This window comes from Parasteatoda tepidariorum, chromosome 6 (assembly GCF_982258835.1).
Source record: "Parasteatoda tepidariorum strain Cologne lab strain chromosome 6, Ptep-v5.0, whole genome shotgun sequence".
In the NCBI taxonomy this organism is placed as follows: Eukaryota; Metazoa; Arthropoda; class Arachnida; order Araneae; family Theridiidae; genus Parasteatoda; species Parasteatoda tepidariorum.
In genome coordinates this window covers 978,988-1,000,502 of record NC_141760.1, presented here as the reverse complement: position 1 = coordinate 1,000,502, position 21,515 = coordinate 978,988, and the positions used below count along the sequence as shown (strand labels likewise).

General features: G+C 29.1%; 1 protein-coding gene across 1 annotated transcript in view; it reads left to right on the top strand.

The window, feature by feature from the left end:
• LOC107442960 (aldehyde dehydrogenase, mitochondrial) overlaps positions 1–16,419 on the top strand; it is a 38,700-nt gene extending 22,281 nt beyond the window's left edge. Inside the window, exons 7-12 of the mRNA XM_016056671.5 lie at positions 397–499; positions 2,653–2,837; positions 5,621–5,785; positions 6,904–7,061; positions 10,171–10,285; positions 16,295–16,419. Coding sequence (XP_015912157.2) covers positions 397–499; positions 2,653–2,837; positions 5,621–5,785; positions 6,904–7,061; positions 10,171–10,285; positions 16,295–16,327 — 759 coding nt within the window. The 3' untranslated portion in view covers positions 16,328–16,419. The remainder of the gene's footprint in view (positions 1–396; positions 500–2,652; positions 2,838–5,620; positions 5,786–6,903; positions 7,062–10,170; positions 10,286–16,294) is intronic.
• The last annotated feature ends 5,096 nt before the right edge of the window (positions 16,420–21,515 follow it).

The following is a 21,515-nucleotide window of genomic DNA, read 5'->3' as shown; positions in this document are numbered from 1 at the left end:
GATTACACTCTCTTAACCATCCATTATTTAACTTGTTGCACTCTACTTTTTCCTTAAGATTGACAAATCAGGAGATGGTTTCCTATCAGGTTTAGTTTGACACTCATAAGTGATGAAGTAAAAATCATAAAAATATCTTCAAAAAAAATAAAAAAAATAAAATACTATCTACATTATAAATCTCAAATTAATATTAATGAAAGAAAAGGCAATTAAAATTTCATGAATCTCTCTTGTGGATGGTCGAGATGTTGAAACAAAATGTCAAAGTTTGTGTTACGGAAAGTATTGTACCTATTAATTTTCCAAACAATTTAATTTAATTTTTAATAGTATGTATTTGTGTGACCATGATTAAGGCGTACTGCTGACTTAGTTCACTTTTTAATATCATAGGTTGGTCAAATAGTTATGGAGGCAGCAGCTAAATCAAACCTTAAAAGAGTTACTCTGGAACTTGGAGGAAAAAGTCCTAATATAGTATTCAAAGATGCTGATAGTAAGTCTAAAAAATGGTCTGAATGATCACCTATGTTTTATTATATGCATTCTACATTTAATCATACGTTACATATAGAATCAAGTGACAGGTTTCAGGGGACACATAATTTTTCACAACAGGAAAAAAATGGAATCAGAACTTCAGATGTGTTTGAATTTAAAGGCCACAATTCTTCAAACGTAACTCTTTTCTTGTTTTCTATATCAATAAATGGATTGCCTATAAATATGCATATTAATTAAATGAATAAAGATGTAGAAAATTTATTGTCCAATCAATATCACAGATAATTTGTAACATTTAAAAAAAAATCATCTAGGAGATTTCCTTTTATTCTTGGTTTTAATGTTTAAAATTGTCAAAATGCAAAATTTATTTACTTTCACCTAAAATTCTGCAATTTATAAAGGTTTAGAAAGTTATAAACCTAACCTTTTAGTAAACGCATCTTTTAAAAATCAAAGCATAAAATATTTATTCTTCATGTATAACTTTAAATGCTAATTTTGTAGAAACTAGAACATCAAACTTACTCATTGCTTTATTTTGTTTAAAATTAAACTTTGTGCAAGTATTTGTTCTGCAAAACCATTATGAAGAACTAGTAAATGAAAACACATCTCTGCTAGACTTCAGAACAGCTTCTACAGGACCACCTAATATCAGACAAGACTTTGTGAGGTCACTCCCGTTAAAAAATCACATTTTGTTTACATTGGGGAAGATGCTTGTTTATACTCTCAAGTATAATATACCAAGTCAGAAATATGTAATTTATAAAAGGTTGAAAAATTATTGTCAAAACAGATTTATGAGAACTGTTTTTTAAGTAAACCAAATGAAGGAAAATTTTCATGAATCAAATTTATTTTTTGATTCTACATATGTTTCTTTCTTTTTTTTTTTTTTTTTTCAAAATAGTAACTTGCCACCTACTCCAATAAACAAGAGGTTAAGACCATTTTCAAATGTTCGTCATCATTGTACTGAAATGATATTCGTTGTGCCAAAATGATATTTGAAACAAGGAAAAGATGAAAATCGCTTAGCTCAAGGTCTGGATTGTATCAAGGGGTGGTCTAAAACTTCCCAGCCAAAAGTGTGCAATAAAGCTCTAGACTGTACTATGGAGAGAGTCATTGTCATGGGTTTCCTGACAGCATGCCAGTAGGAAGCATCGTAAACTTCACAATTCTGCCGGCGAATGTGTCAGGGCTGATTGTGCTCCGGAAAAAATCCGGATTTCCGGACTATTCGCTAACAGTGATCCGGAAGTTTCCGGAGATCGAAGGTCCAGACATTTCAAAAAATTATTGATCACAGAAGTTTCCGGAGATCAAATTTTCAAAAATGGAACTTAAAAACACAGTTTATTTAATTTGTTTGTAAGGGAGAGCCAGAGATATACTTTATAAGCTTATATTCATGATTAATATTCATTTTTTATCAGTAAATAGTTGTTATAATCATAAACTCAAGAAGGAAAGAAATATTTGTAAATTTTAATTACTTCTCCAGGTCATCATAGGTACGTGTAAAAAATTTAAAAATATTTTAAGTAAACTAAGAAATATTGAGAAAAAGGAACAAAAGACTTGCTTAAATTTTTTTCTAATTTTTCAATTTAAACTTTTTTTTTAACTCAAGAAATTTTCCGGAATTTTGACTTGGGCTCGCAATCACCCCTGATGTCTGCAGCAGACAGGTCTTTGCCAACTAAAATCGCATTTCTGACCGTACCTCATATACGGCGGTTGATTTGTTAAACTTGAGCATTTTGAAACTCAGGTTACCTACAAAACTGTAACTGAGCACAGTTGTTCCCAAGCAGTACCAGGGCGCAACGCAGGCAGTTGTAATGTCACCTATTAAGTGTATGCAACAAAATGGCCCTTACTTAAAAAACAGCCCTAGTATATTATTTCCAATTGGAACTCGCTTTTGGTAAAATGAAATACTATACCTTGAAATATGAAAGTCCCTAAGCACTCCCCAGTCTCTAAAATCTAGTGGGATCACTGAACATAAGCGTTTTTTATACTTTAATTATGATTTTTTCTTGCTAATGAACTTATGTACTATAATTGTATTTATTATACATTATCAAATATAATGTACTCTATCATGCTTGATCATAATAAATTTTTCAGTTGACCATGCAATTAATACATCACATTTTGGTCTGTTCTTCAATCAAGGCCAGTGTTGTTGTGCTGGCTCTAGAATCTTTGTAGAAGAAGAAATTTACGATCGTTTTGTTGAAAGAACTGTCGAAATCACAAAGAAGAGAAAAATTGGTAATCCCTTTGATTCCAAGACGGAACAAGGACCACAGGTAATTTAATAATTCATTTTTCTTTGGCTTCTTGTTAGCATCCTATGTCACTCTTAAATGTCATATTTTTAAATACGTAAAAATTATATTGAAATTTAATTATTGACATTTTTAAAATCATTTTGAGATTTTAAAAAAAAATAAATGTTTATCCAATTTCTGCCATTCAAAATTATACTTATTTTGTATATTTATTATTAAATGTTTTATTATACTTATCGTATAAGATTAATCTGAAAAAATGTACCTTTTTTTATTTTTACTGCTTTCAAATGTTCTTTCTACAACTTTAATCCCTCCCTACTATTGTCTATTGTGAAAACTGGGTTTTTTCATGAGTGCAAACCTCTTCAGTCTTGAGGACTGAAATCAGTCTTGAAAAAAAAAATCAATGGCAGAATTCCATACTTCAATTTTAAAAAAAAAATTAGCTTTTTTATGAAAACATTGTTAATTCTCATAATTAATACAAATGATCAAGTAATGATGTCAAAGCACAATGAAAGAGTGGGACTGACTAACTTCATCTGATTACGAATACAAAATTTGTAATGTTAAAACCTAATCTGCATGAGTTTTTCCTGACATTTTGAAATGCTGAATTATCATTATTTTCCTTAAAAAACGAAATTTATAGCTTTAGGGAAAAACTTTATTATGATGAAGTAAGGATATAAATGGCTCCAAAAATAGTGGGTCTTGTAAAAATGTACATCAGGTTAGCTGTTAGTTTTGTTTTGTTTGCTGGAAAAAAGAAACTAATAAAATGAAAAATAAATTTGCTCTTTTAGAAAAAAATAATCCAGGTCATTACTATATTATGTGGAATGGAATATATTATATTTTTTAGGGTTTGCAACGTGAGCTGTAAATGTAAGAAAAATTAAAGCAGATTAATTTTAATTTACTTTTGGAACTTATGAGTGTGGCTCATTTTTTCATGTTATTTTTATCTGATTATCGGCTCTATTTCTTTTCATCATAAGGGGAGAAAAACTTATTTTTATTCATAAATGACTATATTTTATCAGTATTATAAAATCTATTTATTAAATATATTTTATCATACTAATTTTTTATGTCATTTAACCTACAGGAAAACGTATGAAATTGACATTAATTATCATTATCATCTATTAATTATTTATTGAATAATGTGTGTCTTGGAGTTTGTTTACCTTAAAGACCTGTTAAAAGAGAGTTAATTGAAAAATTTTAACATTATAAAGTTTGCTGATTTATTGCTTCTCAAAATGTAAACTTTTTTTAAAATTTTTTTATTAATTATGAAGTGACAACAGATGGTCCGAATGTGTAGGGGTCAGGGAACTGGCATTGCATTAGAAAGGTTCTGGGTTCGAATCCCGTGCAAGGCATGAATCTTCTTTCATTCTCTGTACTATCTGTCCATACTGTGGGAGCAACGTTGACCCACCTATTATGGTGCCCCTGAAAGAGTGGTCAATAAATCTGCCCTATAAATGCCTGAATTGATGGTATGTTAACACAGGTAGGGAGATAAAGTAATAACTCAATATTAATTTGAAACATCTTAAAATTTTTAAGTATCTTGGCATTTCTTTCTTCTAACTTCCATACAATTCTTTCACTATTTCAAATTGCACTAAATTTTAACGTGTTGCAATTAAAACCAATTTTTCCTGAAAGATATTGCAGATGCAATTAGATTTTAATTTCAGGTATTCTTAACCTAATATTCTGCATTATTCGCTTAAGAATTCTATAATATTCACATGAATGGATCTTTGATATTCTTATGAAATTGAAATTAATTCTATTAGACTTCTTTAAAAACATAGAGTCCAATATCACTTAAAGAAATGTTATGCTCTTTGATTAAATTATACTTTTTTTAAAAAAATAAATAAATAAAAATTTAACTTTTAAACAAATTTAAGCTTTGTTCACTCTTTTTTTTTTCGCATTGCACATAGCTTTTAAATTATAACTGTCTGAATTGATTGCTGAAAATGTTTGGCCTAATATTATGTGTACTTACTGGAATCATTGAGAGATCACAGTTTTACCAATTATAGTCATTACTTTTCCCATATCAATAAAAAAACATGTAGAAAGGTGATTCACCAAGTTCATTCCCATGCAAATACTTACAATTTTTACATGACTCTATTAAAAAATTGTTAAATAAAAGTTCAAATATAAATTCATGGCTCAGTAGGAATTTTCAATGAAATAACTATATTATTAAAAGTGCATCATATCAAATTTTTAAATTCTTTAATAAAATTTTGTTAAAAACTTTAATATAGAGGGGTTTGAAAATGACTTGCTTGTTTTTTGACTTGCCAAGTCGGCGGTGATTTAAAAATCTTTGATCTTTGTATATCAGTGGTCTAATCTGGTGGCGCTTCTCCTGGCATGAACTGAATCTTTTGATCTGCATTATTTTGCCTCTTACAGTTTTGCAAGTTCAAACCATTTGTTACTTTCAATAGGATAACATTAGATGTCATGTTGGAAGTTAAAGTGGAAGTTTTTTTTCTTTTTTTAGTTATTGGAAGTTCAAGTGGTGAAATGACCCTATTTTCTTCCAATAAAGTTGAATAAAAATCTAATAACAGTCTTGCAGGTTTCATGCTTTCCACTAAAGACTTGTAGAAAGCATGGAAGCTGGAATTGTCTGTAGAGTCTCTTGTGGTGGCTCTACCTTTTTGTCTGTCTGTACTTATTCATGTGTAGTGTGAATAGGTTTTTCTAAGCCATATTTTATAACATTTTATTTATTAAAAAAATAACTTTAGATAGATGGAACTCAAATGGAAAAGATATTGAATTTGATTAAAAGTGGTAATGAAGAGGGTGCTAAGATGTTATGCGGAGGAGGAAGAGTGGGTGATAAAGGCTTCTTTGTCAGTCCTACAGTATTTGCTGATGTTCAAGATAATATGAGGATTGCAAATGAAGAGGTAAGTCATTTGAATTACTCAATACCTCAGAAACATAACATCCAACCATCTGCCCTATTCTTATTAACTTGAATGCCATCTTTTTGACTTTGATTATTAATTTATTTCAAAATATAAGAGGGAAGATTATACAAACTGTGAAGTTATTTTTATGAATCTCAGAAGAAATTTTTAAAACTTATGATTATTTTGTGTGTAATTGTGCTTAACATGCAACGGAAATACTTAAGTAAGATTAGAAAATGAAGCAACAGCTTGTTTTAATACAAAATATTAAAAGACTTAAAGAGAAACAAAAAAATTTATGTAAATATAACCAATCATGGTTTATCTCTTAACCTTATTATATACATTTTGCATGTATACAACTTTGAATTACGGGTGCTTGTGGCATGGGTCACGCAAGCTTCTGTGGCAATTTCAGCCACAGTTATATTTATTAATCTTTACAAAAGGGATGTTAGACTGCATATCCCTTTTGATGGAATATTTAGACAAATTGGGACTAAACTTGTTTGGAGAAAGACCATTTCCTTGATTTAGTGACACCAAATTGTGAACAATGAGAACTAATGAAAATAATGCAATATTTAACATTTATATATCAATTTTAATATATATGAATATCATATAAATAAAATTATATAAGATCATTTTGAAAATGACTACTTTGGAAATGAGCATCCAACCTGGACATATAAAAGGGAGGAATAATTTCTTCATATTCCTTGGAAATTAAAATTCCAAGCATTATGCTTATGATTCTAAAGTAAAACACATTCATTTATGCATTTACTTTAAAAAACATTTATTTGTATCATAACAATTAATATTGGTTTTCATAAATGTTTTCTACTTTATGTAATGATGAATAATTTAAAAGTTTTTTTAATTTTAAATCAAATCCTTGTTTATTGCAATTATCTTTTTTTCTGTTTTTCCCCACTTATTTTTATAATTTACTGACTATAAAATATTATAATAATATATATGGATGGTAAATCGACCTTTTAAGTAACTTTTTTTCTTTCCATTTTACTTTTTTCGACAATTTTTTTCCTTTTTTTTATCATATTTACATCAAGAGTCTATTAATTTATCATTAATTTTGTCTTTAGATTTTTGGGCCTGTGATGCAAATTCTGAAGTTTAAAACAGCTGAAGAATTGTTAGGAAGAGCTAATAAAACAATGTACGGATTAGCAGCAAGTGTATTCACTAAAGATATTGACAAGGCTATGTACTTCGCTAGTGGTCTTCGAGCTGGTACTGTTTGGTAAGAGTAATTCTAAATTTATATTTACACCACAGAATTCTAAATACCAAAGTATCGACCCTATGCAAATTAAGAATTATAAATATGGAAAGTTTAAAAAATTATATTCATGATAAAAAAAAAATGGTTCCAATAGTTGCCACGGTTCTTCTCCGAAATTAAAGAGTAATGGAACTGAAAAAATATTTATCAACTCTTTTCATGTTTATTCTAAGTATCAATTTTCTTTGATGGTTATTGTTTTACGGTCAAAAGGTTGAGGAGAAATTACTTTACACCAATGATAATCAAATAAGGGCATTAAACCATTCTCTCCAATCCTGATGTGTATGCATTTAATAGGTTCAAAAAGAAGTGTTCTTCATTTTCGTTTCAAAGGTTGCAACAATTTTATTATCTGACCCTTGGGGGCTCATTAGATAGGCTAAATAGAGCATTCACCTTCTCATGAGGGGAACCAGATTCGAATCTCAGCGATGGCTAGTCAATATGAATTCTACAGCTGGCTCGCATAGACCACAGTGGTAGACGAATCATAAGTTACAGTCCCCTTCCCTGCGGGCTAACCATGAGAGGTTTTCCTTTCCATGCAATGCAAATACGGGTTAGTCCCATCAAAAAGTCCTCCACGAAAGCAAATTTCTCCCAATACTTTATCCAGGAATTTCCTTGTCTTCTGGATTGGGTTCAAAATTACAAGGCTATGGAGTTGAAAATTTGTAGTTGTAAATTTAAAAAATTGGGTCGGCTGTTCAACGACAGTTATAAAATAAATTAAGTTTATTAATAATACTTTTCTAAAATTCTATTCTCTTTTTTGATGAAATTGTAATGACTATATTCCATGCAAATAATCACACCAGATTTTCATAATAATAAACTTAACTTTATTAAAAACTAAAAGAAACTAGTCATTATTTTTATACTCGAGCATCCAGCTCTTAAACAACCAAGGGAGAACCTCTCCCAACCAAGATAAACATACATCTACCTCGATTCCTCGCATGCCCCCGAAGGGGTGACACAATGCGCCTGAACGATCGCCAAACAGTTGCCAAACATTACAGAAATGTTAGTTTTTTGCAAGTGTGTAGCGTTCTGTCAATCGACAGTGCCAACTGTGTCTGTGAGTGGAGGTTACATTTCAAAATTCCCTTGGTTTGTTTACATTTAAGCTTTTTATTTACTACTGTTTGGATGAAGGCATGATCTGCCATTAATGAGTGAGGTTATAGAATGTTGCCTCATATTGCGTCTTTTCATGTCAAGGTATGATATTTGCATATATTTTTAAATCAGATGTAATTATAATAATTTAGTTTTGACTAGGTGTGTTCGCATCTATGTTATGTCGTAAATTATGTGAGAGTTTAAATGGAGCGACCACTTGTACTTCGATGATAAAGATAAAATTTGTTGCAAATTGTTTGTTTCTAACTACTGAATTTTGTTATAGTATGCACATCATCATGTTTTGTTTATGTGTTACCCTTTTGATGTCTTCTTCACTCTGTGTGTGGCATTTATCATAAAAAAATAATAATTACATCTTAATGAGTTTTGCTTTGATTACAATTATACCACCCTCCAGTCTAAACCTTGCTCTCTCCTCGCAGTTAGTGCTTTCTACTCAATTTTCATGCTTTTGGATAAAATTAAAACTTGGTACAGCCTCAGAACCCTTAACATTACAGGGCAATTAATGAGTGTCTAATTTTTGAGGGGACTATTGAAATGCACAGTTACAATATAAAAGTTCTCAAAATTTTACTTCTGAAAAAAAAGTCTTCCAACTGTAATTTTTTTTTCTTTTAATTATTGAAATTTAAATTGTAAGTTCGTGAATTTTTATGTTTGAAATATTAAGAGGACTTTTTGAATTTTCTAATTATTGAGGAGTGCAAATACCTGCCACTGCACTAATGACGCTAAAAAAGTTCATCTGCACTAGTGCCACCTAAGGATCTTTAATACTTGTGAAAAAATGTCTGTTCATAATCAATATATTTTCTTAATGTTTCTATCAGCTTTAATCTATTATAATTGTTACATATACTCATAGATTAACATAAAAGAAGAACTTTTCATTCGCCTGAACAATCTAAGCTGTGTCTGTAGCATCATGCACTGTACTGATTTATATTCCTCTTTGTTACTTTAATATTCCCAATGTTAATTAATACTAAAATAATGTAAACTCTAATGATTAGTCTCCTGAACATTAACCAACCATCACAAATGTCTTGAATATCCAATTTTAGGAGTGAATAAGCACATTACGTTGACTTACTTAATTATGAACTTTTTAAATAATCTGTCGAGTTGGGGGAGGAGTTAATTCTGAAAAAGAGCACTTTTGTGTCTGATTTTAAGAACTAAAATATTGTCTTCACTAATTAATTGGCATGTTTATGGATATTCTCACACCATTAAGATTGAGCCTCAAAACCCAAAATTCCTATCATTCGATCCAAAGTTATTCAGGATGGTTGCTTTTTTTTTTGTACCCTGTACATAAAGTATACTAATTAGTCAAACTTGAGCCGTGGGGGCTCAGGGGTAGCGTTCGCCTTCCTATGAGGTAAATGCGAATTCTGTATCTGGCTTTCACCAACCTTAAAATATCGCCAGTGGTAGACAGATCATGGGTTAGAGTCCCCTTCCCATCAGGCTAACCATGGGAGGTTTCGTGGTTTTCCTCTCCATGTAATGCAAATGCAGGTTGGTTCCATCAAAAAGTTCTCCACAAAGACAAATTTCTCCCAATACTTAATTCAGGAGTTTCCTTGTCTTCTGGATTGAATTAAAAATGACAAGGCAAGAATTGAACATTAGTAGCCGTAAACCGGAAAAAATGGGTCGGCTGTTCAATGACGGTTATAAAAGTAGTCAAAATTAGTGTTTTGATTATCAATTGACTGGTACTGATTATAATATTCAATCCACATTATCACACAGTTTTTGGAACTTATGTTTAACTTTTAACACTAAGGTTCGCCTCAACTGATATCTTTTGATGGTTGTCAAACTGATATCTTTTTTTGCTGTAAAAGAAAATAAAAATAATATAACCATTTTTGCATATAATTAATGTGCATCTACTGTTTAGGATTAACTGTTATGACGTGTTTTCGGCTCAAGCACCCTTCGGAGGTTTTAAGATGTCTGGAATCGGAAGAGAACTTGGAGAGTATGGTCTCCAAGCTTATAGTGAAATCAAAACGGTAAGTTACAATGGCAAACTTTTTTAAATAATGTAAATCTAGATTCCCTGTGCATTTTCTATGTTGTTAATGGGGAAAAACACAAAGCTTTTTGAATGAATAAGTTTCTCGTGAACCCTGAATTTCACAAAATATTTTTTCTTAAAAAAACTTCTATAAAAATGAGACATGGAGCTTGGCAATTTTATGCAACACAGAAATGACATACATTGATCTGTTGTTTGTGTAATAGTGCAAATTCTAATTTTTTAACAATTACTTAATGTAGAAAAAAAGTTTTTAAGTAAACACTTGAATTCTAACAAAAATGCAATAAAATATTGTTGTGTTTAAATTTTCTTTTCCTTTTGCTGTTAAACTTTTGCTAAAATTAAATATGGTTAAGTAATTTTTTTATTACTAAATGATAGAATTCAGGCTTATGTGAACTATTGTAAAACAATGATTGTTCACAGAATGTCATCAATATGTTAGTGTCATTAATGGTCAAACACAGTAAACATAAACTTTACTTTTTGAAGATTTAAAAATGGCTTCTTGGAATCATTTACTGTATGTGCAATAAGGGGGAGAAGACGACTGAAGACATAGTTTATTTTCCCTTTTATTTTCTATCATTTGAAAACATTCCAATTATAACAGTGGATTACTTGTTTGAAGAAATAGTTTCTATTTATTTTAAGACTATAGCAGGTAATAGTTGCAGATTAATACATTGACTGCCGCGTTAACCATATTTGGGTTACAGCTAAGTTTCTGATCAGGTCTGTATTGGGGTGAATCTTATTTGACTACTTGAGAAGGATATCCATATGCAGGGTTGCCACAGGTGACTAAAATGCGACTATTTGCAACTATTTTTGACCTGAGGCAACTATTGCTACTTTTTTTGCCTAAAAAGGCTATAAAAGCAACTATTTTCAGGAAAAGGAGACTATTGTGAGATTTTTTTGTGCTCTGCAATGTTTTTTCTAGCATAAATTGGGTTGACAACCTGCGGCCCGATGTAGCTTCTGAACATAATGAATTTTTTTTTCTTCTAAAAATTAAAAAAATATTAAATTGCAAATTTGAGTAATCACTTTTTAATGCACTCAATTCGCACAGATTCCATTGTGAATCTATTTTGTTTCTCAATCGCCTTTTCAACAGTTATTGCTATGAAACTGCATGATTTTAAAGAACCCAATTTTTAATATGACACTATAATGTATGAATTTCGAATTTTAGTAATCACTTTTTCAATATATATATATACAGTAGAGTCCCGATAATCCGAGCCCCGGTTATCCGAGTTTCCGCTTTAACCGAGCTATCAAATATTTTAAGTTTTTTTTTTGTTCTAGTTTATTTTTTATTTTTAAAAATACCGCCGAAAAATAAATCTGAATTTTATCTTCTAAACACTCGGGAAAACAAAATCTAACAACTTGATCCCATGAAATGATCGTTAATATCGTCAATAATGAAAATGAACCTAGCTAAGATGATGGAGACAGTGACGATGAAAATCAACATATAAAAATCTCTCACACAGATGAACTTAAAGCTGTCGAAAATGCTACTGAATACATAGAACAACAAAATGAGGCGACACCAGCCTTCCTGTTATCCCTAAAAAATGCTGACACATTGCTGCAGAAAAGCACCAAAGTTATGTAAAACAAAAAACGATTAAGGACTTTTTTTAAGTAAAAACTCTTTAATTCTCGCAAAGTATACTTTTTAAGTTTTTTCAAGTAAGCTTTTTAATAATAATAGGAATTGTATGTGGTATACTCGTATAAATTTTTTATTTCTTTATTACATTTATACCAACTCTTTTCCTTTCTTTTTTTATACTCTTCGTTTTAACCTAGTTTTTCAGTTACCCGAGTTAGTCGTGGTCCACATTAACTCGGATAATCGGGACTCTACTGTATATATATATTTGCTAAATGAATTATTGATAAAAAGAAAAATTATGTGAAAGGAAAAATTAATAAAAAAGAGTTTTTTTTTTGTTTTTTTTTCCAAAAAAAATAAATATTTTTTTGCATTAATTCTAGCATTTAAAAGTATTTAATGTTCTGAAATTATACAAATTTTTTTTATATAAAACTTTAGTGCTAGAACACTAACGTTTATTTGAAAATTATCATATTGTCCGTCAACTTGACTAAATGGATCGTGGTATATTACAATGGGAGACATTTAAAAAAATTTTAGTCGTAGTATTGAAAATTTTTTGTTCTTATTTAGGCAACTATTTTCATAATTTTAGGCGACTATTTTCTTGCTTTAGGCTACTAGAAGCAACTATTTTGTTCATTTTTTTTCTGTGGCAACCCTGCATATGTATGTGAAAAGATATTTCACAGGAAGTAGCAAAACTATTGGAGTGTTATAAAAGTAATACAAAAGCAAATTATTAAGAAAATTATTGTGAGCCTTGTAAAATCTTTCTTGTTCACTACTATTTAACTCACCAAGAAATATGTTTTCCATTTTTCTTTTCGAAATTTCAACGAATTAGGGTAAAGATTTTAAGTCCTCTTTACTCGACAAAGAGATTCAAACTGATCGTGTAAAGTGGCGAGATGAGAAACAGCAAAAACACGATATCATTAAAACAAATGGAGAGAGATATTCTTGTTACCACCTAGCATTATTAAAATATCGGTGGGAGTACATAGGAGAATACACTTCGTACAGCGGTATTTGTGGCCTGATGGAGATTTCACTGTAAATGCATGCAGCAGGCAACCGGTTAATCGCATAATCATGGAAGGCGCACTTGTCGTATTGGCATACACACCACCTTCTGACTTCGATTGTAACTTACATCTTAACTTTTAATATTTAGGCATTTTTAGATGATTGTATTTAAATTATGCACGTTGCTAAACGACTATGAAGTACACATTTTTTTTTCTAAAAAAATTTTCTGCAAACTTTTTATTTATTTTCCCTTGTCTGTCCCTTAAATATTTGCATATGATATTGTGTTAGATTAAATCAATCAATCTGTACAATTTTCTAAAAGGAGTTTTTAAAAAAGGTTCACCTTTTCCATTTTGAATTTATATTATTCAATTTTCGATCCAACATTTAATTTATATTGCTGGTAAAAATCACAAAATTCCAATTGTTTGAACTTAGGCCTATCCATTAATTAAACGCATCGTAGCTCCCTTTCAGGGAAAACCAGGAATAGTCAGAGAATTTTATTTTTGCTCTAAAAAGCAGGGAATAGTCTGGAAAAGCTTCATTTTTTTTTTTTTTTTTTTTTTGCAAAAACCTGGAAAATATCCAGTCTTAGAATTGTCAATTACAGTAATCAGTTATTGAGATTAGACTTAAATGATTCTAACATCCATTACAAATATTTTTTTTTTTTAATTTCACATTTTAGTGAAGCTTTTCCACCCTTTCATCCTCATTCAATAATATTTTTTTGCTCCCAAATCGAAAATTTTCCTGTTATACCTGGAAAAGTCGGGGAATTTTTTTTTCTTTCTGAAATTGAATGGAAACAGTAATGCATGGTTTATACCAGGGATGGGCAAACTTTTTTAGGCGAGGGCAAAAAATCGGGGGGGGGGGGAGTTTGGCGGGCCGAGTAAAAACTTCTTTAAAAAAAACGATATGCAAGTTTTAATTTAAATATATAATGAAATGAATTTAATATATAACGAAAATGCGATTTCATTTTAAAAAGTTCCTTACATTGAGGTTTGAAGTGAGATGTGCTTATTTTAAGAAACGAAGCATGCTTGTCTGTTAGTCTACTTCTGATTTTTTCTAAGGTTCATAGTTGAAAACTCTTATTCACATATATAAGATTAAGCAAACATAGCACTGATTTCCTGGGCCTGAAATATTTGATTTTGGAAACTAGCTTTTGGTAATGATTTGTAAAACTCAAGCTTTGCCATATTTAGAAACAACTGCTTCAGATGATTGTTAGATTGTCTGCTCGTTGGAGCTTAAAATGCACAGTGTGCCACATGTGAAGTACAATTCACCTATATTAGATTCCATAAGTTTGCTCCTCGAGAAAGACAAACGCTAGTTGGAGCCAATCTACGGCTATTCTATAAAGAACTTCTGCTTTTAGAATTTTACCAATTGAAGCTGTCTGTGCTAGCTATTTCCATCAATTTATGTTTTGTAGAACAAAAATAGAGAAAGTAAAAAAGTCATTAGTACTTTGTTAAAAAAGAAAAAACAAAAATAGCTTTAAACAAAGTAAACAAGAAAATGAATGTATAATGTATATTGTTTATATTCGCCAGGGATCGGCAAGTTAAAATTCTCTCCGCAGGCCAGATAAAACCTTCCGACGGGCCACAGTTTGCCCATCCCTGGTTTATACATAGGCTTACCAACAGGATTTATTAATTTGCATTTTTTGGATTTCAGTTATTTTATGAAAATGAAATTCAATAAAAATTATACATTACCAAATAATGTGATGAATTCAGGGGGGTCATACGTTTATTTATTATAATCAGCAAATGTAACAACAAATTTTGTTTGTAAGAGTTTTGCCCAAGTCACAATTATTGATTCCTCTCTTTCATATGATTTTTAAAAATGATAGATTCCGCTTAACAAAAGTTTTAAATTGAGGGATCAACCACTAAGTTATTTTTTTGCTAAAATGTGAAGTGACAATTTTTTTTTTTTTTTTTTTTTTTTTTTTGAAATAATTGAAGCACCATTTAAGTTATTTGATTTAAGTTGACTTGAAAAAATTACAAATCAACAACAATTACAAATTTAAATATTTTATATAAGGGAATATTAAAAATTGATACTGGCTATATTTTAATGCATGTCTCTCTATATTTAAAAATAGTAAATGTGGCCATTGTTTTAGGTGTTCAAATAAAGGTAAAATTTTGTTTTGTTGCAGAATAATTTAAACTTGAAATTACGAAAGTATGTAAAAAATGTTCAAGAGGTACAATACAATAAATTTTAATGAGCTGTTAAACTAGTAGTAAAAATATCTTGTGAGCCACTGTGAAGTTCGCAGAAATGCAAATACAGAATTGGAATTTGATATGTTGAAAGAGTCATTTGCATTTTTGAATTTAACGCTAGTTAAAGTTATTGAAGTTTTTTTCTTAAACTCTTCACACACCTTTTTGCTTTAAATTAGTCCTATCTAGAAAATTTTATTTTTCTTCAGGAGATCTTCATTTTATGAGAGTGCACTTAACTTGATGTCACAAGTAACAAAAAAATATTAATAAATATAAAAATTACCATTTCGAAATTTTTAAAAATATAAAAAACTCAAGAAAGATTTTAAAAAAAAAAATTTATATGATAGAATGTTATCATTATATATTGTTAACAAGTTAATTTATTACTTCTTTTAGTGACTCACATATTATACTTGCAAGTTTAAATATTTTTTCAAGTTAATTACTTACTCAAGCTTAGGTATCCTTTCTTGTGGTTCCGATTATCATGTTAACAAATGTGCTTACATAAAATTATAATAATTACATATTTTATGAACAAAATATTTATATTGATTTTTAAGAGAAGAAACAATGATGAATGAGAAGTACCTGCGAACAAACGGCTTCATAATACTATCAAAAGTATAAGTCCATTGCTCTATTAATAAAATTATTTTAACGAATATTAATAAAATTCGTTCTGAAGAAAATAATTAAATAAAAAAAGTAGTTTAATTTTTTTTATACTAGTATTACAAAAAAAAAAAAAATTCCAATTTTGAACTGCTACGAAGCGTGATAACTGCTCAGATATGGAATATTTTTTCGATCTTGCAACGAATTCAAAATGTGTTATAATTTGTTGTTTTAAATTAACAACCTTCTTGTAATTTTTTTTTCTTCGATTTTTCTTCCCAACATCAGTTTTACAGTACATAGCTGGAAGAATTTTATATTAGATTTTTACCGTATAATTAAATTATTGCCATATTTTGTTGTTAAGATTTTTACGGTATAATTGAATTTTTGTTAAACATAATTCACTTTTCAGGTAACTATGAAAATTCCTGAAAAGAACAGTTAAGTGCTTAAAGAAAGTGCCAAACAAGTATTGTTATTACATATCTGTTAACTAAAATAGTGTACAAATTTTAAATAAATTTTATTTTTGTATCATTTATTGAAATATTTCTGATAAAATATATTGTTCATACATGTTTATTAGTTTCATCAAGTTAAATGGATATAAACATTTTTTGATGCAGTGAAACAGGTATTGACTAAAAAGTTAAAGGATTGATTATATTAACCTTATCTAAGTTCACTGGAGATGAAGTTCTTATTTTAGAATATTTTTTTGGGCTCTAAAAGTGAAATATCAACAAAATTTAGTTCCACAATTTTAAATTGGCGAATATCTAAAGACATAATTTACTCATGGAAAAATTAAGCAGAGTTATACTACTGAGATAATTTTGGTTTTATAAAGTAATTACTTAATTTTTTTTATAACCGTTGTTAACGCTTATCCTGATTAAGCAAGGCCTTTATGTCCTCCATCCAGGAATGCCAACTGCTTTGGTTTTGGCATGAGATATTTTATAACCGCCGACCCGATTATGGGTTTACGACTACTAAGATTCAACTCAGTAGCCTTGTCATTTTGAACACAATCCAGAAGATAAGTGAACTCCTGGATCAAATATTTGGAAACATTTGCCTTCGTTGACATTTAGATGGAACGCAAATGCAGGTTAGCATTTGTGTGGAAAACCACGAAACCCTTCCACAGTTAGCCTGGCGACAAGAGGACTCTAACCTATGATCCATCTACCACTGAGGATATTTTACGTCAGTACTGTGGTCGGTGCGAGCCGGTTAAGAAATTTGAAACGACCAGCCATCGGTGGGATTTGAAGCCAGTTCACCTCATTAGAAGGCGATCACTCTATCCCCTGAGCCACATAGCTCTACTTAATTTATTTATTAATGCTTTTATATTCTGTAGCAAGAGTTGCATGAACCTGAAAATTACTTTCCCAGAAGCAGAAAGTGCCTAAAACTTTGACGTACGTCGCAGAACAAACAAAGTCCTGCAGAACAATTTGTATCTTGAATAACTGACAGCATTTTCCTGCGAACCCCTCCCCCCGCCCCCACAAAGCAGACCAGCGAATGTTTGTGTTTGCAAATCGTGCACCATCTGAGCACTTGTCCCTTCGAAAGAGTTTTAAGGCAGCCCTTATTTTAATGTTCGGACCTTCATATCATAGGCATTTTATTAATAATTCATCATCGTCATTAACAAAATTTTGTACTTCAAAAGAGATTGAAAAAGTAACAAATCAAGAATGTTTGCCTTGGTTTAAAAAAGAATGTAGTGTATCTGAGTATGATCCTGTTTTTTAATAAGTGAAAATATAGTATTTTAATGTAAAGTTGACTTTTTTTCGCTGTGAAATGCTTGCAGAACATTTGTGTAAATGAATAAGTCCTGTTGCAGAACATTTGAAAATATTCTGCTTATGGGATTACTTTTAACACAAGTCTGGATTTGGGCTCAGTCCATCTAATCTCTTATGTCCACGTGTATCATTACAACCTCTCTCTTCCTTACAATATCATTCACTAAAGCTCTCTCAAGGGCGCGTAGCTAAATGTTTCAACAAATAATAAGCACTTTAACCCCTTGCGCTATTTTCACAAATCTGACTCGTGAAAATTTTAGACCAAACTTGTCTGGCTCATAATCGACATTTCGCATATCACGAGCTGTACTCGTGATCTTAATCTCGAGCTAAACAAGAACGTCTGAATGGAATCTTCTTTATATGAATAGATGTTTTATATCTTGTCTCCTAATCCTCTGTCTGTCTTTCTTGTCTTGGGACATTTGAGTGCACAAGATAGGCACGGCTTATAACGAATTTCAGTGATGTGCACAAGGGGTTAAAAAGATATAATAATTAGGACCTGTACACTAATAAAAATTGTCCTATTGTTGTAAGTTCTTCATATATATATACATAACATAAAAGCTTCAATTAATCTTTTTATATTATTCGTTTTCTGTAAATCCTTTTCTTAATTTATTATTCAAAACTAAACGTTCTCGCACTTGTAAATTCACATCCTGTCCTTTAATCTATTTTTGGCTCAAGTATGCATTCATTACAAGTAAGACATTTTTCCCTTTGCTCTTTGTGGGAATCGCGCGACCTATTTAATAAACCAATTAATATCACTAAGATTTCCCTAAATCGAGACATCTTATGGATTTTCTTTGCAAGATCTTCCCCGACTTTTATTTCATTATGATTTAGTGTCACTCTCTCATTTCCATAATGATTAAATAAAATCAATTTGCTCTTTTTATAAACCTGTATCTGTTTGTTCTGCACACACAACTGCCACCACTAGATATCTATTAACAGAATGCAAAATAATTTTCAGACTTTACTTGATCATCATAAAATAACTAATTTCTGACAAGGAACTCTTTATTATATTAACCACTACAAAAACAAATCATACACAATTTTAAATATTTTCTACAAGTGGTTCATTCAATTTTTAGGTAAAAAGTATTAAATTCAAAATTATAATTTAATTTATTTAAAACGGTTATAGAGTTTAAAGTTCTTTTCATTTAAGTAAAAGTTATTTATAAAAGCATTAAGAAGATTAATATATTGATCATACTGAATTTATAAAGATATCTAAAGAATTAAGAAAAACATATTTTAAATAAAAAAATTAAATTCAATCTAAATATTTTACTTACATGTATTTAAAGAAATTTTTTTTAAAATAAAAAAAAATTAAGTTACTAAAAACGAAAGTAGTTATACATTTAGGTAAATTCTGTTTAAAATTATTTGGGGTGAAATATAATTTAAGAAGCATTGCTAGATCCTTTTTTCATTTGTTCAATAGATATAAATTTCTATTGACTAATTGTTATGTTCTGACATATATAATAAATGTTTTTATTGATTTATCTATTTTTTAAAAAATAATGGACTTGAGGTTTATTAGTTTAAAAATATTTAACTTACATGTATTGAATAAAAATTTTAAATAATAAGATTAATAGTACTACTGTTAGTAAATTATTAAAAAAATTATTTTTAAACATCAAAACTAAATCATTTTAAATCATCTTTATCTTTTATTTAATTTTTAAAAAAAAGTTCAATTTTAACTACAGTTGAATTTTTAAATAAATTAAAGCAAGCTTTGTTTCAATTTTTTCAAAAATGAAAACAGCTTATCTTTAGGATTAAAAAAAAAAAGATGCAAGAAAAAAATATATAATTCTTTAATATTAAGGAAAAAATGGTTAGAAAACTCACTAAAATACACATGAGCATTAAACATTTTGAAGAGAAAAAATATACAGCGACTTTCAAAAATTGAATGAATTTTTTTTATTTCGAATAATAAAGTCTGATTAACTAATGGTCGAATATCAAATTTTGTTGTTTTTAAAAATATAAAAGACGAATGATTTCTGAATTGTTATTAATACAATTGTAAAAAAACATCTGAAGGTTCCTACCTTTACAACTTCTGTTTAAACAGTTCACAACTGCTTAGTACAGCTTAATGTACTAGGTGATATTTTGAAACAAATAATTTTATTTTCAATTAAAGTAATACGATTTCTGACCTCAAATCTGTGGGAGAAGGCGACAGGATTGCTGTATTTTGAAAGAACTTGCTTTTTTTAGCAGTATTACTATTTATTCTTGTTGCAAGCAGTGCATATGTTAGTATTGATATTAGATTTGAGTAGCGAAACAAAGTTTGTTTTCCAAATTATCAATTAGATTTAAATTTTGAAGTATTTAGTATAATAAGTGTTTAATTATGAATTTTATTCTAAAATCTATTTTATTACTTCTCAAGCTACTAGATTATATAAAATATATGTACAGTCCCTAGCCATATTTTTAGACACACTCTAAGATTTTATGTAAAATTATAATTTCCAGGTGATACTTCACAGCTGTATTGTTTTTACTCGTCTGAAACTGGCTTGCATTTGTTTACACTCCTTTATCAATTGGTTAACATTGTAATGCAATACACTAAAAATAAATACGAATAGGAAGTAATAAAAATCGCCAGAATAAAAACCCATTACATGTATGTTTAACTGTTATGTTTACATGTATGATCAACTAAAAAGCAGAAAAACCAATGTTATGTTTCAATATTTCAATAAAGGAAATAGTGACTTTCCGATAGTTTAAAACAATTGTCATGTCACGTCACTTGATAATAAGTTTTTATTTTAATAACCCAAAATGTGTGTTATTTACAATTTGCTAAGATTTTATGATGTAAAAACTTCGCCAATTACAAATGAAAAATTAAATTATGAAGTACACATAAAATGAAATTATTAATGGAATGTGAATGAATATTATAGATATTGGTTGTTCATGATATGATCAATTATTAATTAAATTTAATAAGCCTGCATGCTTATTAAAATCTTAAATTATATACTTAGAATGAACAACAATGTAAACAAATGTTTAAAATTTCTTCATTTTACCTTCATTTCAAATGCAAAAATTATTATTAACATATAAGTGGATAATTTTTTAATAAGAAGATTTTTTTAAAACAAATTATGTGTTTATTTATAATTTTAAAATAATGACATAACATTATGCTTTATATTTTAAAAAAAAAAATTTCAGTAATTTTAAGTTTTATGGAAATTATCTGTGATATATTATTAATGCATTGCTATTTCTTATTTAAATTAATTATTTATTTTTAAAAATCCCTTTTCTTAATGTACCAGTCATTTTCGTTTCGCCTCCTATTATATAGAACGATTGCAAATTATGTTCTCATGTCTATGTAGAGTTAAATAAAATATTATACAATTTCAGAAAAAGCAAATTTTCTTGGTAAGCAGTTAATCTTACTTTTACATGCATGAAAAAAAATGCTTTCTTTTTATATTATGATAAATTTTTGGATACCAATTATTAAAAAATTCATTTTTGTAGAATAATTGATTCCCATAATTGGAAGGAAAAAAACAGTCATATTGTTGTATTTAAATAGTATTAACTTTCATAGTCAAAATTTATTGAAAAAGGAATTTCATTCACATTGTAATACAAAAGACAGAAAAGCTTTTATTTAGTATTACTGCAAAACAAAAAACTGCAGATCACATTTATTCCAAATTCACTGTTAACAACACAATCATGATTTTAAAGTGAAATTTCTATTCTTATATTTTA